At 57.1% G+C, this 18,749-nt stretch overlaps 1 protein-coding gene across 1 annotated transcript in view; it reads left to right on the top strand.

Moving 5' to 3' along the window:
- EPHA10 (EPH receptor A10) overlaps window positions 1-1,500 on the top strand; it is a 40,678-nt gene extending 39,178 nt beyond the window's left edge. Inside the window, exons 14-17 of the mRNA XM_072884942.1 lie at window positions 15-164; window positions 360-553; window positions 660-824; window positions 1,360-1,500. Of these exons, the coding sequence (XP_072741043.1) occupies window positions 15-164; window positions 360-553; window positions 660-824; window positions 1,360-1,474 (624 nt within the window). The 3' untranslated portion in view covers window positions 1,475-1,500. The remainder of the gene's footprint in view (window positions 1-14; window positions 165-359; window positions 554-659; window positions 825-1,359) is intronic.
- Window positions 1,501-18,749: the final 17,249 nt, after the last annotated feature.

The following is an 18,749-nucleotide window of genomic DNA, read 5'->3' as shown; positions in this document are numbered from 1 at the left end:
TTCTGCCCGTCCAGCGTGGGAAGAGCCTGGTGCTGTGGTCGGCCCCTGAAGCCATCCAGTATCACCACTTCAGTCCAGCCAGCGACGTGTGGAGCTTCGGCATTGTCATGTGGGAAGTCATGTCCTACGGCGAGAGACCCTACTGGGACATGTCCAACCAGGACGTGAGTCCCCGGCGGCTGTGCGGTAGATGACGATGCTGTCATTGCTAATGGTGTGCAGGTGGCTCCGCGGTGCGCAGAGGAGCTGCTGCCGCTCCCCAGGCGGGGTGTGAGGACGGAGGTTTGCACCGGGGGTTTGCCTGCGATCTGCATCGCAGCGCCTGACCCCATCCCCTCCGCCCTCCTCTGCCACTGCAGGTGATGAAGGCCGTGGAGGATGGGTTCCGCCTGCCCGCCCCAGTGAACTGCCAGCCGCCCCTCCACCAGCTCATGCTCGACTGCTGGCAGAAGGACCGCAGCCAGAGACCCAAGTTCTCGCACATCCACAACATCCTGAGCAAGATGGTGCAGAGCCCGGAGCCCCCGAAGTGCCCCAGCTCCACGTGCACCAGGTGACCACCCTCTTGCTTCGCTGCCTGTTGTTCTGCTTTGCCTGCCGGTTCCCACCTCAGGTGTGCCGTGCCCTGCTCCCTCCTCACCGCCCCGTTTTGTTGGCAGGTCCCACAGCACGTCCATCCCCCTCACCGAGCGTACCTTCTCGGCCTTCCCGTCTTTCAGCTCTGTGGGCGAGTGGCTGGAAGCGATAGAAATGGGCAGGTACAAAGACAGCTTCACCGCTGCGGGCTACTGCTACCTGGAATCGGTGGCCAGGATGACAGCCCAGTAAGTGAACTGGTTTCCTGGCTATAACCTCATGTTGCTGGGTGCAGCGTGAGCGAGCTCCGCTTTGCAGTTACAGTCAGGTGTCACTAAACAAGAGGTCAGGTCTTCCAAAACACGTTGGTAAGAGCTCGCTGGCGTGGGCTGGGCTGCGTGTGTTGCGCATCTCAGTTGCTGGTTTTTGAAGGTGAGATTTAAACCTGTAGTTTCTGACAAGAGTAGTGTTCCCTGTCCCTTCCAGAAAGCAGAGTCAAATCGAATGCAATTTACTGATAACCTGTTACGCAGGCAGCACAGGGCGGCAGGGCCGGGAGCCATTTCATGCTTGGTGTGCAGCAGGCGTGTGTTACCCCTGGATTCCCAGTCAGGGTCTGTATTGCTCTGGCTGGGACAGCAAGTTGGGGATTTCTCACTCCAGCAGGTCCACAGTAGCCTGATAGCCTGAAACCTGCGCTGCGCTTGCCTGGGAGCAGTCGGTGTCGGGGCGCTTTACGGTTAGGGCTTGTTTTTCATGGCTGATGCGGGGCTCGTTTTGCAGAGATGTCCTCAGCCTGGGGATCACGCTGGCGGAGCACCAGAAGACCATCCTGAGTGGGATCCAGACTCTCCGGGCCCAGGTGATCCAAATGCATGGCCGAGGGGTGCAGGTGTGAAGCAGCACCCCGCAGAGGTGCAGAGCGCTGACCCGGCGCGCCGGGGGAGGAGACAGCAGCCGGCCCCAAACCGGACCAAATCTCTGAAACCTTGTGGTTTCGGGTGGGATGTAGGAATCGCTGGGCTGCTGCCAAACAAGTCATTCCACGTGGCAAGAGAGCAGGGCTTCCCGTCCCCTGTGCCAGGGAAGGCAAGGACTCCTGGTACGTGTGCGGTGTGCCTAGGTGGATGTGGCTCTCCCTAGCACTGTTTTGTAAGATGAGTCAAACTGTAATGATGCCATTTCATATGGTAATTAGGTTAACAGGGTGGATGGACATTTGTGCACTGTCTTAATCCAGAGCTGACAGCATTTTCGTATCTAGCATCCTACTGGTGGAATCCATGGGTATTTTTATACAAGCTGACATGTTCTAGCTACCCCACAAGGAGCTTTTATTGCTTTTATTTTTAGAGACCAGAGCACAGCTCACACCCAGCGCCCAACTTCTGGAAGGTGACTTTCCCCATCTGCTCTGCTGAAGGAAACTCTTTCCCAGCCACATCCCCCTTCCGCTCCAAGAATTACTTCACTGAGTCTTGACACCACAGTTGGTGAACAAAAGCAAATATTCTCCACTAAAGTGCAGAGCAAATGGTGCTGAATGTTTCTAAGGCTCTCTTGACAAGACAATTTCAGGGGAATAAATTAAAAGCTTTGATGAAGAGAGCCACAGCCAAGAGAGGGCAAGCAGTGGAGCCCTTCGGCTGCCCTGCCGATGCTCTCAGCCTTCGCTGCCTTTTGCGCAGGTCCCGGTCCCTTGTTTTACTGCTGGAGCCCAGCAGTGGGGTGGGAGCTTACAGACCAGAGCAACAGCAGGCAGCGTTCTGCTGCCCACGCACAGACTGATCCCGCAGGCAGAGACCTGCCACCCGTGCAGGACTGGTGCTAAAGCATCTGTTGCTACTTTAGCCTCTCTTCCCTGCTCCCTGCCTTGCAGTTTTGTGGGCAGAGCGTCCTGCATCTTGCCTTTGCTGGCTTCGTGGGCCGCTGTGATGGGCTCTGACTGCTGTCCCCTAGGCTGCGGAGCAAAGCAGGCGGAGCGTCGCTGCGTGCCCGTAGCCGTGGGCTGACGCCAGAGCCTGGGCACTCCCTGCTGTCAGCCGAGCTGGAGCGTCCTGCTCAGAGGTGTCCGCTGTGCCTCAGAGCAGTAGATGGATGAGTGCTCTTCCCTCTCTAGGTCTGGAAGCTTTTGCAGGGGAAAAGGTTTTATGGACAGCACTAATTCAACCCGCAGCGGCAGAAAGGAACTTCCCAATTCAGCCAGAAATGGGATGAAAACCTGGGAATTGGTTTGGAGTCAGAGAGACAGCGGGCACGGCTGTGCTTTGGGTGGATGCTTCCCATGTCTGCTCTGGCAACGTGGCCCTGGCCACCGGAAGGACCACCTCAGCTCTGGTGAGTGCCCTTCCCCTCCTCCGGCTGCCCTGTGCCTGGTTGGAGCAGGGAAGGGAAAGGCAGCAGCCTGCCTGGAGCGTCCAGCTCGGCCGTGCCAGGGCGTCAGTTCTCCGCCGCAGGTTAACGGCTGGCCGGAGGCCCATGCCCGAGGGCTGCAGTGCCAGCACGCCCCGCAGCACCCACAGCCTCTGCAGTGGGGTGCACCCCGGGTCCGGGTGTTTGAAGTGGCTACAGAGGCTGTGCCGAAGGGACCGCGCACCCCAGCCAGATGCTGGGGCTTGGGCAGAACTGACCATTGCATCTGTGGGATCCCTGACATCCTGCTGTGCAGTCCAGGCAAACCGGGGCACATCAGCACTTTATTTTGTTGTGGATGGTAGTGCAGTACTGCCTGCCTTGCATGCTGGCAGTTCCCACTGATGCAGGCCTGATCCCTGACGGAAGACATAAATAGCATCTGCTTAATAATACAAGTTTCCTTGAAGTTAGTTAATTAAATGGGTCTTTGCAGCCTTGTACAGACTTTCGTAGGCCTTTTATTATCATCTGTAAGTATTGCAAGTGAATTATTAATGATGAAAGGCAAAGATTTACAAAGGGAGTGATTGCTGTGGGAGATGTTCACAGTGTGGCTGGAAGTCTGTTCGAGTCAGATCCTCCTATTAGCCTGCTCCGAGGGGATGGGGATCTCAGTGACGACTGAGCGAAGGGCCCTAAGGCAGCCTCTTGTGGGGCTGGCGTGGCACCTGCCCTGCCCGGGCATCTTCCTTCTCTCCGGGTCATGTAGCCAAGCAGAGCGGCACGACCGTCGGTGCTGGTGGCTGTCCTGGGTCTGCTGGCCTTTGCAGAACGCGTTACCGTAGGGATCCAGCTTCTGTTTAATAAAGCCTCATTTGCAGTGGCTTCCTTTTCACCGGCCCTTGGGCTCTTCTGGCTCGGCTGCGTGGCCAGGCTGGGTCCAGGAGCGCTCAAGACTGACAAGATTTCACTTTTTTCAGATATTTTGGCTTGATTGCATCAGAGATCAGAACTCTCTGCCTGAACTTCACTGACCAGTGGTCTCAAGAAGGTGCCAGCTAATGTTGGTTTATCAATGTTCTGCCTCGTGCCGGTGTTCCCAGGCGGTGCCGTGGTGAGCACCACGCGCTCCCATCCACGCTCAGGTCCCGCGGCCGCCGCGTTGCAGGCTGGTGGGGAGAAGGGCACCTTCCCCTGCGCAGGTTTTGGGCTCCTGGTAGTGAACGCAAGGGGAGCGCGAGCCAGCACAGACGAGCCTGTGCAGAGCTCGAGAGAGGAACCCTCGCCTGCGGGGCCGGGAGCTGCTGTCGGCCTGCGGGCGCAGACGGAGCCGCCCCGGCAGCGTGCGAGTGCTGGGCACGCTCCGGGGAGTTTGCTGCGCTCTGGGGTAAACAAGCTCTCTCCTTCCTGCCACCTCTGCAGTTTAAATAACGTTCCCCAATGTCACTTGGTTAGTTTTTTTAACGGAAATAATTTGTCTTTAAGTTTGGCCCGTGTCCGGTCCGGTTGGTCACTCGCCATCCTGCTGTTTCACACCCAGAAGAGTAATAATGGTGAACCGAAACCTTCATTTGGTAGAAATGCCAGATCCCAAGGATCAAGTGCAATTTGTATGCTCTTTATGTTTACATTTTATCTATAGAGAAAGTATATTATAGTTCTCTAGGCAGCGAGTTGAACCAACTTGATTCCAGATCCTCTTCCCCTCTCCCTGCTCTTGTCCTGTCCGCTGGGGCTTCCAGCAGCCTCCTGCGCTGGGATGCTGGGAGCCTCGCTGGGAGGTTGCTGCCGGAGGGGCTGGCTCCAGGTTGCTGCAGCTGCTTTCAAGGAGGTCTGGGGAAATCCAGGGCTTGGTGACAAGGTGACAGAGTGCTTCAGAGTCTGGGAAACAGACCTGGCCATGAGCACACAGCGACACGTTCCTCTTGAACTCCCAGAATCGACCCTGTCTCCAAAGTTAGGGATGCAAGGAGGGGCCAGCTCTGGGTGCCGTCCACCTTCGGCTGCTCTCGGAGCTGCCAGGTTCTGCTGCTTAGTCCCTCTGAGCGTTGCCCAGCTGGAGAGAGAAAAACCTCAGCACAGCTTATCTAGTATCATGGCAATTTCTCCGGGGCTCCAGTGACCGATGGCTTGCGGGGAGCCGTGGGTCCCTTGGGAAGCTGCGGTGGCTGTGCGGGCAGGGCTGCCTGCCCTCCCACAGCAGCTGAGCTCTGCACGGGGCTGGCGGCCCCGCAGCCCCCGATGCCGCTTGCTTGTGTCACCGTATGATGCTCGCTCTGTGCTAGAGTACTCCAAGTGAAAATGCAACCATCTTTCAGTCATTCCTTTAGTGTTTCCCCAGTGAGTTAGGTTCCCGTACTACATTCTCTAGCACAATCAGAATTGAAGGCGTAATTTCTCTGAGTCTCTCTAGCTGTTCCCAAAAGAAATTCAGTGTTTAATTACTTTTCTGACTTACTCTGGTGAGGGACTCAGATGTGGTGTTTCAGAAAGCTGTTTCTTCTAGACAGTATGGTTCTGTGGACGGGATCGTGCTCTAACTCAGCAGAAACCAGACGTATTTGCTTTCCTGGCCTCTCCTTCAAGAAAGAAAGAAAGAAAAAAAAAAAAGCATGTAATGGCAGTATGCTTTCTAGCTTAGCTTGTTGCAACAATAAACACTTCTAATTGAGCTCCTCATCGACACTGAAGATAATAAAATGAGCAGATTAAGTTATAGATTGTTGTTATGATTTTAAAATTAGCTTATATCCTCTCAGCACCTCTCTTTGGGGAAGTATTCAATGCCTTATAATTACGTTAATTAGCAACACTGTTTTGAAGCTGCTCGACCGAGGGAAATGCCTCAAAATGATTTCAGTCTCTTTGCCCATCCAGCCTCTGAGACGGCGCAAGGCTCCTTCCTCCTCCCTTGGCTGCGGGGAAGCCCTGATCACATCGGTGCTGATAAGGGCTGAGGACTGGCCGAGCACGCTCGGCCTCGCCGCAGCAGCATTAGCATCAATTGGCTTGTTCAGAGAAGAAAAAAGAGCGAGTGTTTTGTAATCTGCAGGCTTTGCTGGAGCTGATAAATGCAGTTACGAGATGATTAGATTTTAGATGTTCGCGCAGAGTGGAGGCCAGTCGTGAATTCGAGGAGCAGAGCAAGCGCGTGTGTCTAAGCTCGCGCGCGGACGCGTCCCGTCAGCCGTTCTTGTGTGGAGAAGCACCTGGTCAGCCACACCGACCCCTCGGCGTCTCCCGTCGGCTGCCGGTGCCTCGCGCCTGTAAAGCAGGGCGCGGCGTCTGCTGCGTGTCCTCTGGAGGGGCGGCGCAGCGGCCGCTCGTGTCAGCAGCCCAGGGCCGGGCGCTTCTGGGGGGCGGCGGCACGGACCCGGCGTCCGGCCTTGCGTCTTCAGAGCCGGCGTTTGGGAGGCTGGACAGTGCGCTTTGCTGCCCCGATGCAGTAGCAGGGAACCTCCCGTTTCTGGGCTCTGCTCGATGTTCCTTCTGGGAACGTCTCCACTCGATGTCCTCTCTGCGGGTGAGAAAAGGCACGGCACAGCCTCCCCTGGGGTGGCCGGAGAGCGATTCTGCTGCTCGCTGCAGCTCCCCTCTGCAGGGGGACTCTGGCAGGAGAGGCCCTTTCCCCCGAGCTCCCTCGCCTGCGGTCCCCGAAGCCTCCTCTCCTGTGTTGTGTCTTGTTTTCCGTGAGGTCAGAAGGACGGATTCTAACCGCACGGCCGGCCTGTGCGCCACATCCTGCACCGCGAGGCCCAGCGCCTGCAGGATCAGGCCCTTGGGCGTGCCAGAGCCCACGGCGCTATGGGGGTGTGAGCGAGTGGGGACGTGGGCCGCGCGTGCCAGCCCCGGGGACGGCCAAAGGCCTGGGGCAGCTCTCGGGTGGGAGCGATGGGCTGGAGCCAGGACTGGGGAAGCTCCGGCTGCAGCCCACGCGGTGCTGCTCGGTGCGGGCGGCGCACGCGGCTTCGCCATCGCCGGCACCCTGCAACGCCCCTCGCGTGAAACTAAACCTGGAATCACGTTGGTTCAGCTCCAGATGCTTTTTGATATTCATTAACCACGTGTTATATACTGTAAATACATACCTGAGAAGTCAATATATATTTTTATAAGCTTGAAACAAATGTAATATAATATCATAAGGGACACTGTGTGCATTTCACGTTTGGACTATAGTCAGACATCTCCAGGGAATCACTGTTGGTTTGGAATAATTAATAATAATAATAAAAATGGTAATAAAGATCTATTAACATTTTTGTTAATTTTGTATTTATTGAATTATGTTTAAACATTGCAATAATGAGATACCTAAATACCTAAGTAAAAACGACCACTAATTCTGCCCTGGCTTGTCTGTGTGGGTCATTTCAGGTGTTCTGATGAAAAGTACCACTTTAGCAAGGGTAGCAGGTATCAGGTAAAGAATAGTTTTAGTAGCAGCGAGGTGTGAAAATATGCATTGTTTTATTAAATAGCACGTGTGCTAAGGTGAGAGCCTTTGCTCCTGCTGCAGAGGTGGCAGCAACGGTGGGACTCGGGATGGTGGTTTCTCGCTATTGACACTTTGTTGGGGGAAAGGAAAACACTGCTTAACCGGTACAGCGCGCGTGTTTTGTGGAGAGAAGGGTCCCGCGGTTGGCCTGTCAGGCAGGCGCTGTTGGGGCAGGCAGGAATCCCTCCCGTCCCCCTGAGGACCAGGTACCCTTGGAAGTGCTCGCAGCGTGGAGCTGTCAATACGAGTGCAATTGTCGGTCTAAAGCACGCGTTGCTGTGTAAGCGTGGGGATGCTGCTGAGCGGAGGGAAAACACTGCAGAGTTACTGTGCTCAAGGCGTGTAATTAATTGTTTAATTGAGTAAATGAAAGCAGTGTATGGCCAGCATGTTAAATGCACACACTGCACAAACAATAATATTTAGAAATAATTTGATGCGGCTCTTTCACTAGTTCACATTTCTTCTCTTTTTCTTAGGCTGCTTAATGCCAAAGAACGTGTACAGAGGTCTTGTTTCAGTATGCTGACAACAGTGACAGCTGCTAGGGAAAAGGAACTGAATGGGTGCTTAAAATGGGTGAAGTCTATTTGCCTTCTGTCGATCAGTTAATTCAGCCAGTCTTCGCTAGGAGCCTGGCCAGGGCTATATTGGCTCTATAAAGAAATAATTAGAGCTCTGAAGTGGGGTTATGAATAGTGGATTGCAAGTCGCAGCCAAGCAGATGTATTTTTTGCCTAGAGTTACCTGCACTCGTGCCTCCTGCGGTCCACGGGTGATGGGTTTACCCCTCTTCTGTGACCGTCCTGGCTGGGGACCCCTGTGCTGCGGGGAGGCTGCTTACCCCCCGCAGAGACAACGGGGGGTGCACGGGGGACAGGGGTGGTGCTGGGGGTGGGGGGGCCTCCAGCCGCAGACATTGCCCTCCCTCGGGGCCGGCGGGAGCGATGGCAAAGGTACGGCGCGTTCGGCCCCGCGGCGCTCCCGTGGGCAGGGGCAGCTCCCCCAGGGAATGTGCCAGGCGAAGGCTGCGGCGTGCCCTGCACATCGAGCCGTTACTAATTGAGATCATGTCATACGGCGACAAGTCTGCCGTAGGCTGTGTGCGGCAGCTCGCTGAGAAAGCAGCAGCAGCACCGGGAAAGGTCAGCGTGAAAGGCGGTCAGAGCGGGCACCGGCCACGGCTGCCCGGCCCCAGGTCCGCGGCCGCCTACGTGAGAGCCAGCAGCTCTGGGCCCCCTCCCAGGCTGAAGCTTCAGTCGTGGCTTTCAGACCCAAGAGCCCTTCTCCTGTCTGCCCTGGCAAGTTTGAGATCATCTCACTTGAGGCTTTCTGTGAAGAGTGAAAAAAAAAAAAAAGGAAGGTAATTGCCCAGAAATGAGTTGTTACACACCTGTATAATTAGCTGGCGTTAATTCATGGCACAAAAAGGGCTCCTTCCCCTCTGCCGCCCCGGGAGCAGAGTTCCCAGCCGTCCCACCGCAGGTCGGCACTCGAGCAGTTCACTGCATTGCCTACCATGGAGGTGAATTTTCTGGCTTATTGGGTCGAGCTGCTGCACTGAGCAGTGTCAGCGTCTCCCTGCCCTGTTTGAGTTGGAAGCTTTGTCCTTGTAACTTAGTGCTCGCAGTTTTACGACTGCCCTGTTGCAGTGATGGATTGCACGGGCTGACATTGAAGCTGCTGCTTCCTTCTTCCCCCACCCTCTGCTGATGGAGCTGACCAGACTGCAAATATTTTCTGCACAACGGACCAGAGAAAACCTCTCTCCAATTCTACTTCCCTGATCCAGAGGTTTGAGGGGAAAATTACAGCCTGGTCTGCAACTGTGCATGTGTCTTGTATATCCAGCAATGGACTTACCAGCTTCTGACACATGCAGCGTCTTTGGGGAAGAAAACTAGCTCTGGAGAATGTCTGCAAAATCACAGCAAGCAGCATGGCCATCACACTGTGCACAGCCGGCCCGCAAATGAGCGGTGCTGGTGTCAGCTCCTGTGCCCCGGAAAGCTTCCCACCGCCAGCGGCCCTGCACCCCGTGCGCCCAGCCCGGGCTCGCGCCCCCGGCTCACCCCCAGCGCTGACGGAAAGCACGCTGTAACGGAGGACGCTGCTCTCTGGTGACAAAGGGAGGGATCAATAAGCTGTTATGGCTGACACCCAGTAAACGCAAGATGCAGCAGCGATCAGTCAGGGAAGGGCTCAGCACTTGGCTGGTGCTGCCTCATATGGAGGATTTTTTAAATAAAGCATTTATTGCATGGTGCTCGTGAGAGCAGCTGGCTGCAGCATCCGGCCAGCCCCGCTGGCAGGTCCGTGTCTCGGGGAGAGCAAAGGAAGAGCGGGGTCTCCTCCTCTTGCCCCTCGCTCCCACTTAGCAGCCTCAGATGTGAAATCCATCACCTTCCCCATTCCTCTTTTGGACATTTACTGCAGAGAGGCTGCGTGGCCCCGTCTCTGCTGTGATGGCTGACGAGGCTGGGATGAGCCACTGCTCCCATGACAGCAGCGCGGTGGGGTCAGACAAGCCCAGCCTCTCTGGCACGTGTCCCCCCGTCCTCCCTGCGCTGCCTCTGGGATGAGCGCGGGAAGGAGACGGGCAGGAGGAGAGCGATGCCCAGGGAATATTAAAAAGAGCCTGGCTGTGGAGGAAGAGCGTTTAAACATGAACGACTGCTAATTATCAGGAAGAGCCAGTGCCATCTATCATCATAATCAGTGATCTGCCAGTTCAAGTGTCACCAGGACGGATGCATCTCTCCTCCTCGTATTAATCTCCCACCGCCTCTGTGCACGAGAAGAGTGCTGCACGCGCTGGGGCACGGCCAAAACCTCGCAGCTCCTCCTGCCCCTCCCCAGCGCCCACGTCCCCGCCAGGACTTCTCTGTGAAGGACGGGTCCCCTCCCTGCCGCTGTGCCGGGCTGCCGGCGGTGCCGCGTGCTGCCCGCCGTGGCTGGGACGAGGCCTGCGTGGTGGCATGGAGGGACGGCTGTCCCGCGGGCACGGCCATGCGGCAGCAGCAGCGGAGCTGCCCTACGGAGACCTGGCGTCCTGCAGAGCGAGGGACAAGGTGTCCGCCCCGTGCGCGTTCAGAGCCACGCTCTGATGCACTTAACAGCTCTGCTCGCTAACCATCAGCACGAGCCGGGGCTCCGGGGAAGGCTAAAAACCCACATGGGGCTCGTCAGCCTTTTCCGCAGCAAAATGACTGATGAGGACGTAAAGTGGCGCTGCGGGCGATGCGCAGGTGGAGTGATACCCCGGGCACTGCAGCCAGCTGGCGGCTCCGGAGGGACCGCGGAGCACGGCAGCGGCCAAGCGCATCATTTGGGAAAAAGAGAGGCTGCACGGCCAAGGGGAGCGCATCCTACAGCTCTCGGGCTTTCCCTGAGAAGAGCGTGTGTTACCCGGGCCGGGAGGCAGGCAGCAGAGCCAGGTCTCCCTGCGCCTGCCTGCGTGCTGCAGCACTTCCAGCTCTCGTGCTATTTTGCTAATTGCACAAGCTGAAAATGCACTGAAGGTAATGTATTAACTTCACAGTCATCGAAGGCGCGATGAGCTAGGTTAAGAGAGAGAGTTGTTGGGGATGCATTCAGCTACTCGGGACTTTGCCTGCCTTGCATCGGCTCTGGCTTTCCTTCTTGCTCTGGCCCGATACCATCAGCTTCAACCAGTTCTAATTAAAGCCGAGGCCGCAGGCTCAGTTTCAGCCACCCAGCGCAGAGACGAGGCTGCAGGGCCCCGCTCCTTCTGCCCCCCCCATCCCTTGCTGGGGTCAGACGCAGCCACCCAGCCCTGCCGCTGGTCACGCTGGTGGGGACGGAGGTGCCGGTCCCGGGCTCGTCCGGCGGGAGCAGCCGTGGAGCTCTGGCTTGGCTGAGCCCGCCGCGCAGCAGGGACCCACCGATGGGCGCCGGGGCTGAAGCAAGTGGTGGGGCTTGCGGCACGTCCCAGTTGCGGTGGCCTTGGCGCAGGGCTGGGTGCCTGCCAGCGGCACCCGCCTGCGGGTAACCTTAGCTGCCTTTGCACTTACCATTGTCTGCTGACAAAAGAGCCATCTGCCCAGCAGCAAGAGATGCCTGGAAGGCACAGGAGCCGTTTAATTACACAATTATAAATGTCTTTGGCCTTTTTATCTTGCCGAGGCTGACAAGCACCTTCAGCATCAGACAAAGACGCTGTTATCGCTCCGTGCAGTGGCTGCCTTCCTGGGCAGCAGCCACAGCTGAAGGGGCACAAACAAAAGCAGAGGAACCGTACTGAGTCAGCGGGTCCGGATCAGTCCCTGAGCCACCGCCTCGGCACGGGCTCTGCCGCACGGCCGCATCTCGGGCAGCTTGAGCTGGCCCTTATCCTGCCTTGCTTTTGTTGCATTACAACCACCCGCCACATCCGGAGCCCCGACAGCAGGAGCCCACAGGCTGGCAGGGGCTGCGCCCCTGCCCCTGCCCCCCCTTTTAGCTTGGTCTGCTCGGTGTTTGGAAGCAAAGCAGAGGGGGATGGGGATGGCGCTGGCGCTGCTGGCTGGGACGTGTCCTTACCCAGCTGCTTGCTGCAAGCTGGTGGCAGGTCGCTGGTGGCAAAGGGGGAAAGAAGAGGGACGGGAAGTCATTTAGAGGGTTTCCGCTGTTTCTGTTACAATGAAGAGCCCTTGTAAGGTGCTCTCCCCTTTTTTAGGGTGGCATCTGACTTAGAGGATGTAAGTAATTAAAAGGCCATTTTAATGAGTCCTGGTTTATTAGCAGACCAGACTTTCAGGAATCAGTTGTGCCAGGAGTGTTGCACAACTGTTCACAAAGCTCAGTGCAAACCAGGCACTTTTGAGGCGAGCTGGTGGGCTGCGAGAGCGGGCGAGCGGCCTTGGCTCCTCTCGGAGAAGCAGATGTCCTCAGTGCTCAGCGCGGCGGAGCAGGCCAAGTGACCAGCGGGCATCCTGAGACCACTCAGGCACCGCGACCGCTGCCAATGCCAGCACCTTCTCTCTCGCCGCTGCGCGGCCCCTGGAGGCTCCTGTGCCCAGCGGGGCACCCTGAGCTGCAGAAGCCGGCGAGCCCGACTGGAGTGCTGCAGAGGCTGCGTGCATGGGTCTGTATCACACCCAATAAAACTTTCATTAGACGAGAGAAACTCCATGAAGTGCTGGGAATTGGCAACAGCTGAGCTAACGCAGCTATTAGAGATGCAGCCGCATCAGGCTTGGGGGTGCCGCTGAACGTGGATGTTCATTAAGTCACGCTTTACAAATGGGCGATGAAATATTTACCCACAGACATTTAGCACAGATGAGCAGCAAAGCGCTGCCCGGCTGTGAACGCCATCTCCGCTGTGGCAGCTCCTGCGGCAGCGGGGTCGGGGACGTCCTCCTGCCTGCTCTGCCGCACACGGAGCCCCGTGCTCTGGAGAGCAGCCGCGAGCTGTTTGCGGAGGGGCAGGCGGCAGGAGCACCCCTGGGCGGGGGGGGTCGCAGGCTGGGCACCTCCTCGGGTGCTGCGATGAACCCCCCCGGCACCCGCAGCGTGTGGAGAGCTGGTCTCGCTCTCTGCGCAGCGCGATGGCAGCGCAGCTCGCTGCTTTATGTACGGTCATAAACATCTCCATTAACTTGCACAGTATTTAAATTCCATAATGGAGCTGAAATAAAGCAGCAGCATCTTATCCCCGCTGGAGCCCTAGATCATCTGTTACAAAGAGGCACAGAGGCACTTTGGGGAAACCTTGCACGTTTGGATAAGAACTTAGAACTGGGCAATTCAGGTTTTTCTTGCAAGTCCCTTCTCTTTAACGAAGGCCGTTCTCGCTGGCATTTTCCCAGGGGAATACTGTGTCTCTGTTAGCTGGATGCGTAACAGAGTGCTCGGGCGCGATGGGGCAGCAATGGATGGGGCAGTGGTGGGGCTTTTGCATTTTTCTGACAAAAGAAACAAAGGTCTGGACGGGCCCCCAGGTGCCAGACGAGCACCAGAGGAAGGACATGACAAAACCAGCCCAGTGCAGCAGCGCAGGGCAAGGTGCTCGCGTGCTGTGCGTCCCACGGAGCCCTCCGCACCCCGTGGTGGGCGAGCTGGCCTCATCACAGCTGCGCAGGGTGGGCAGAGGCAGCAGGGACAGCCCAGGGGACCACAGGCCTGGAACGGGTCTTCTGCTTTTTAAAGCGAAAGCATGAAGCCAGGAGGAGTCAGGGCAGAGACAGGCACAGTCCCATGCCGGGGCACAGCAGCACGGGGCCTGCTGCGGACCGTGTTTATTAGCAATGACTAAAACACGCTGCAATGTTTAGGTAGCTCAGCTTAATTTGTTTCCTGCAAGTGGCCCTGTCCTGCCACATCCCACCATGTCACGAGTGCCACGATGGACCGGGGCAGCAGCACGCAGGCAGTTATCTCCCGCCGATCCCTTCTGCAGCTCCTTTTGGGCTGTGCCAGGGCTCTGGCAGTGCCGCTCCCCGTCCTGCTCAGGTGCCGTCTTCTCCGGGCGAACCTCAAGAATTTCAGCATTCAGTCCGATCCCAAGGCTCCGGTCCCGGTGCAGCTTGGAAACCAAAAGCTGTTGGCCTGATCCTCGTGCCAGCCCGCAGCCTCAGCGCAATCGCCGCGTCTGAGGGACAGATGGACCCTGTAGGGACGCTGGTACCCAGCGCATCCCTGCCGGTGCCGCTGCCAGCGCTGCTGCCGCAGCCGGACAGGGGCTGTCTGGCCACGGCTCTGGGGCTGGAGCTCTGCCAGCCCGCGCTGGCTCATAAAGCCCCGTGGCTGCAGGGCCAGGGACGAGAGCACAGCGGAGCAACGCGCTCCCGGTGTCCTGGCCATGGAGTCGGTGGGGCAATCTCTCCAGGTAGTCATAGGGATGGCACTCAGCCATGGGGGTTTTATGCTGTTAAATATTTTTAAGTGAATTCTATTAAACTCCAGGAGGCAAAGAGATTAATAGGGCAATGAAAATGCTTTTTGTGAGATTTAGGTGCTCTGGGGTGATGGCAATTGGTGTGCTGGATAAATAGTGGTTTGTGACTGTAAATACAAGCTCCCGGGGTAAGTGGTATGTAAATTGGTAATGCTGTACGTCTCTGGAGAAAAACAGGCTCAGGGACCCAGACTGCTGTCACTGTGGCTGTTTCTGGGAAAGTTAAATTACGTGAAGATATAATGCAGCCTTGCAGGAGAAGCAGAATTCATTACAGCGGTTCATGTGAGGAACAGCAACAGAGTCATTCCCTCTCCACCATTTCATCACCAGGAATCCCGAAGGAACTGGTTTATCCTCGTGCTGTCTGTACGTGCGTGTGCGTGACCCAGGGGGTTTTCCCGTGGCGGTGGCCTTGCGTGTTGCCACGCTCCTGCTGCACGGCGGGTGCTCCTGCACAGCCAGCCTCGAGCCCGGCCAGCGTCTGCGGGTCAGGCTCGCACATTTCCTTGCAAGTCTCCCCCTCATGCATTTGCTTGTTCCCACCCAAAAAAAGGGTCTCTTGTGTTAGTAAAGATGCTGCCAAATCCTTGCTGGCTGAAGATTAAAACCATCGCACCAAACACCGGTTTGGCAGACACCCCGCTGAGTTTGCAGCGTGTTGGAGGCTGCGGCGGCTCTGAGGAGCCCTTGCACACTCGCGTGCGGTGGGTGCCCAGACGGGAGCTGACCTAGCAGCAGGCACGACGGGAGCGCCCGTCTTGGTCGTCTCACAGATGTGCCCGAGTCCTTTCATCTAAAGTGCTTGTGTTAGCGGGGCAGCTGGTTGCGCTGAGCTGGGCAGAAAGACGTTTGCAGTCAGCTCGGCAACATCTTTGATTTCCTAATCATGATTAAGTGCATATTAGGGTCTACAGTGCCTGCAGCTGGGGCAGGTACTGGTTTCCACTTAAATTATTTTATAAGGAAGCTCTGTTATGACTGTAACATTTGCCCACAAAAGGATAAGAGTTTCCCTGAGTCTGTTCAAATTATTGTTAACAGAGTATTGTCTTGCCTAATAAGAGCAGGGTGGCTCTCAGACGCCGGCGTGCTGTCTCACAGCACAAAGCAGAGCAATATATAAATCTCTGCTTTGACTTGCGGGGAAATGCAATGTGTCAGGTATCACATCACACTGCATCAAAATGTGATATGGCATAATGAATCAAACATCCAAAAATAAAACTTTCTTCTAGAAATAAACTTGTCACCGTCAATTTAAACTCTTGCCAAAGAATCGTGATTTGATGTGAGTTACTTTTGCCAGCAATTTACAGAAGTGGGTGGCTTTAATGACTATTTATAACACGAGTAGGAGTCTAAACACAGAGAGGAAGGCGTCTCTATCCAAGCATGCATTGGCCGTGCAACAGAAAGCCCAGATCCCAGCTGTAGCTCCAGTATAGCAGAGCTTGCGAGAGAGAGCACGACACAACCCACTTTGAGCAATCAAGGAAAAGGAACATTTCCTCCATTCCCACTCACCCAAACACCCATGGAGGCGACAGCGGCTGCCGCCAGTGGGGAGGCTCTGCCCGGGCCTGCTGCCTGCGCCCGGCCGGAGCATCACCCCCTGCCCGGGGCGGGCTCCCCGGCTACCGGACACGGACCAGCAGTGGCCGCACGCCCCCCGCAGCGAGCGGTGCAGGAGCTGGGGGGACACCGGGTGCCCTGCGGCAGGGGAGTGCCCGGGAGCGGGCAGGGAGCGGGCAGGGAGCGGGCAGGGAGCCGGATGGCGGGATTAGGAGGTGGGAGCAGATGGCCCTTCCCAGCCCCGCTCCTGCAGGTGCTGGCTCCTGCTGGGAACCAGCCTGGCCCGCGGAGCCGGGGGTGCCTGGCAGTGGCGGCCCCCAAGGACCGGCCCTGGCAGGCAGCCTTCCCCCAGGAACGGGCTGGGGTCTGCGCAGGCGGGGGGTGCGGGCAGAGGCGGCCCTGCCTGGCACGGGCAGCCCCGGGCTGCGGGGAGGGGGCCCTGCTGCCGGCAACCGGCCCGTGGGAAGGGTCTGCAGCTCACCTGGGTGAACTGAAACGGGATTTTTTGTTTTATAAGAACTATATTGGTCTAGAGCTTTGAATTATTCACCTGTTTACACTGGTCACGCTGCAACGGGAAGATGCATTTCCCCAGATTACAGCCCTCGTTTACAGGGCCTTGATCACGGATAAGTGCGGAGAGGCTCAGCGACGCGCTGCCCCTCCCGCATGGAGCTCCATGGAAAAACCAGCAAGCAGGCGGGCGAGGGAACGGGCTGACAGCCGCCGGGCAGAGCGTACCCTGATGTAGGGCTGCAGTGGCTCTGTGCTGCCTTCTAAACCAGCGTCGAGAGATGAAAAAAGACAGCAAGATGTATGGGCTCAGATCAAAATTTCGTCAGACTTCCCGTGTCAGCGAGGAGCTGGGAATAAAAGGAAATCTGTCAGAGAGAGTCTGAGAACCTAAAGTACAAGACACAGCAAGGAGCCGTGGTTATTGATGATGAAATCTCTGAAATTTGGCTCCTGTGCATCAACATCTAACTGCACTGAAAGATTCTGTGTGCTCCTCTGATTTAGTCTTTAAGGAAGAGCTGATTAAAATTCAGCAGCCTGAGGTATTTTAAATGGTTATTTAGAGACAAAAACTTACAAAATTCTGCAGGGAGAGACGGGATCCTGTCTCGTCAACAGACTGTGAGAAGGATTTCAGTCTCCCAGCCTCAGGAAGGGCATTTGTCTGGGAAAAGCCCTGCTCTGTTGGCGATGCTGATCAGCGCAGTCACTAATCACGGCCGCTCCCTCGTTCCTACACCAGCCCTGTAATCACGGGGGAATGACGAGGCGGTGACAAAACCGCGAAGACAAAACTCTTGCCGTGACCACGGTGCCGCGCAGGCAGGCCCCTGCCCGGGTAACCACCCGTGGGAAGCGCTTGCACCAGCTTGTGGCCGGTGGAACCCACCGGGCCACCCAGCCCGGCTTTAAATTTGCCAGCGGGACCCACCGAGCCGGAGCCCCGGTGGGCGTCGGAGCAGCGGAGCCCCCAGCCAGCCTCCGGCCCTGACCCAGCTCCTGCCCTTCCGACCGCAGCACGCAGACCTCGCGCAAAGCTGCTCCCCGGTCGGCAGCCACCGACGCAGGCTGGGTGCCGCAGGCGGGTCCGGTGGCTTGTGCCCCCCGCGCTCTGCCAAGGGCCGGGGACCGGGCTGGGCTGGGACGGCCCCGCGCGTGCACGGCCGATGGGTTTTCTGGGGGAAGTGTCGGGGTGGGAAGAGAGGGCAGCGCCTGCCTGTCCTTGCAGCTGAGCTCGCCCCTGCGCTCGCCCAGAGCTGCCGTCCTGCGGGAGCCTGGCCTGTCCCAGAGCTGTCCCAGCCTCCGCCGGACGTGGCGAAGTGCAGGGGAGGAAGGAGCGAGGTGGCAGCCACCGAGGGCCGGGGGGGAGCGGTGGTGGCTCTGACTCTGTTATTGATTTGAGGAATGTTTCGAACAGATCATTTATTTTCATTAGACTTCTGCCGACGTCTTCATATCAGCGTCCCCTACGTAGGTCGACATCTGTCCTCAGGAATGCTTTAATTGCATTTTCTTTGCTTTACGCAGCTCTTAGCTAATGCATTCTGGCTTCATTAGATTAGACACCTATTGTCCTGAGGATGTTGTCATGTTTTCAAATGGCTTCAATCAGCACCTCCCAGGCACCGGCTATTTCAGGAGATAATAAAACCGAAACCTCATTCAGGCTGGTTGAGTAATGGAGGTGCATTTCCCACCCCCAGCCAGCCTGGCTTTAAATTTGACTCGCTGACATCCCCCTGGATGCTGGCAGAACACAATTAAGCCTCGTCTTGCAGGCATTGTCCGCATGGTTATACACTGCTCAGGAGGAAGAGCTCTGCAACAGGAACTGGGTTTCTAATGATCTTGTCATCGTCAACAGCACAGACAGATTAAATGAAAGACTGAGGGAGCAGTCAAGATCAAAACTCAGATTTCCGGGTGTCCAGAGTGCTCCGTCTCCTTGGGCCCAACCGGGCACAGCAGCGCAGGGTGCGCCTACGTGTGCAGGTGCCCCTAATGAAAGAGAATAAAACCAGCCTGGCAGAACCAGAGCCCACCCGCTCCCAGCAGCACCGGGGCTTGCTTTCCTCGGCAGCTCCGGGCAAAGGCCGTTCCTAGACCTCGTTCTGCAGACGCTCTTTGCCATCGGGGAGCCCCGGGGTGCCTTTATCAGTGCTTACAGCAGCTCGTGTCCCCCTGCACAGCTGCAAATGGGCTCGATTCAGGGAATGGACCGAGGTGGGAAGGGACTGGCCAGACCTGGACCCGGGGCAGAGATGCGCGGGGACGGCAAAAGTGCCGTGCTCCGCTCCCCGGCGAGGGCTGGCGGCTCCTGGACGGTCC

The sequence above is a fragment of the Ciconia boyciana genome, chromosome 21 (genome assembly GCF_034638445.1).
Source record: "Ciconia boyciana chromosome 21, ASM3463844v1, whole genome shotgun sequence".
NCBI lineage: Eukaryota > Metazoa > Chordata > Aves > Ciconiiformes > Ciconiidae > Ciconia > Ciconia boyciana.
The sequence above is the reverse complement of the archived record's forward strand: the minus strand, read 5'-3'. Positions and strand labels throughout refer to the sequence as shown.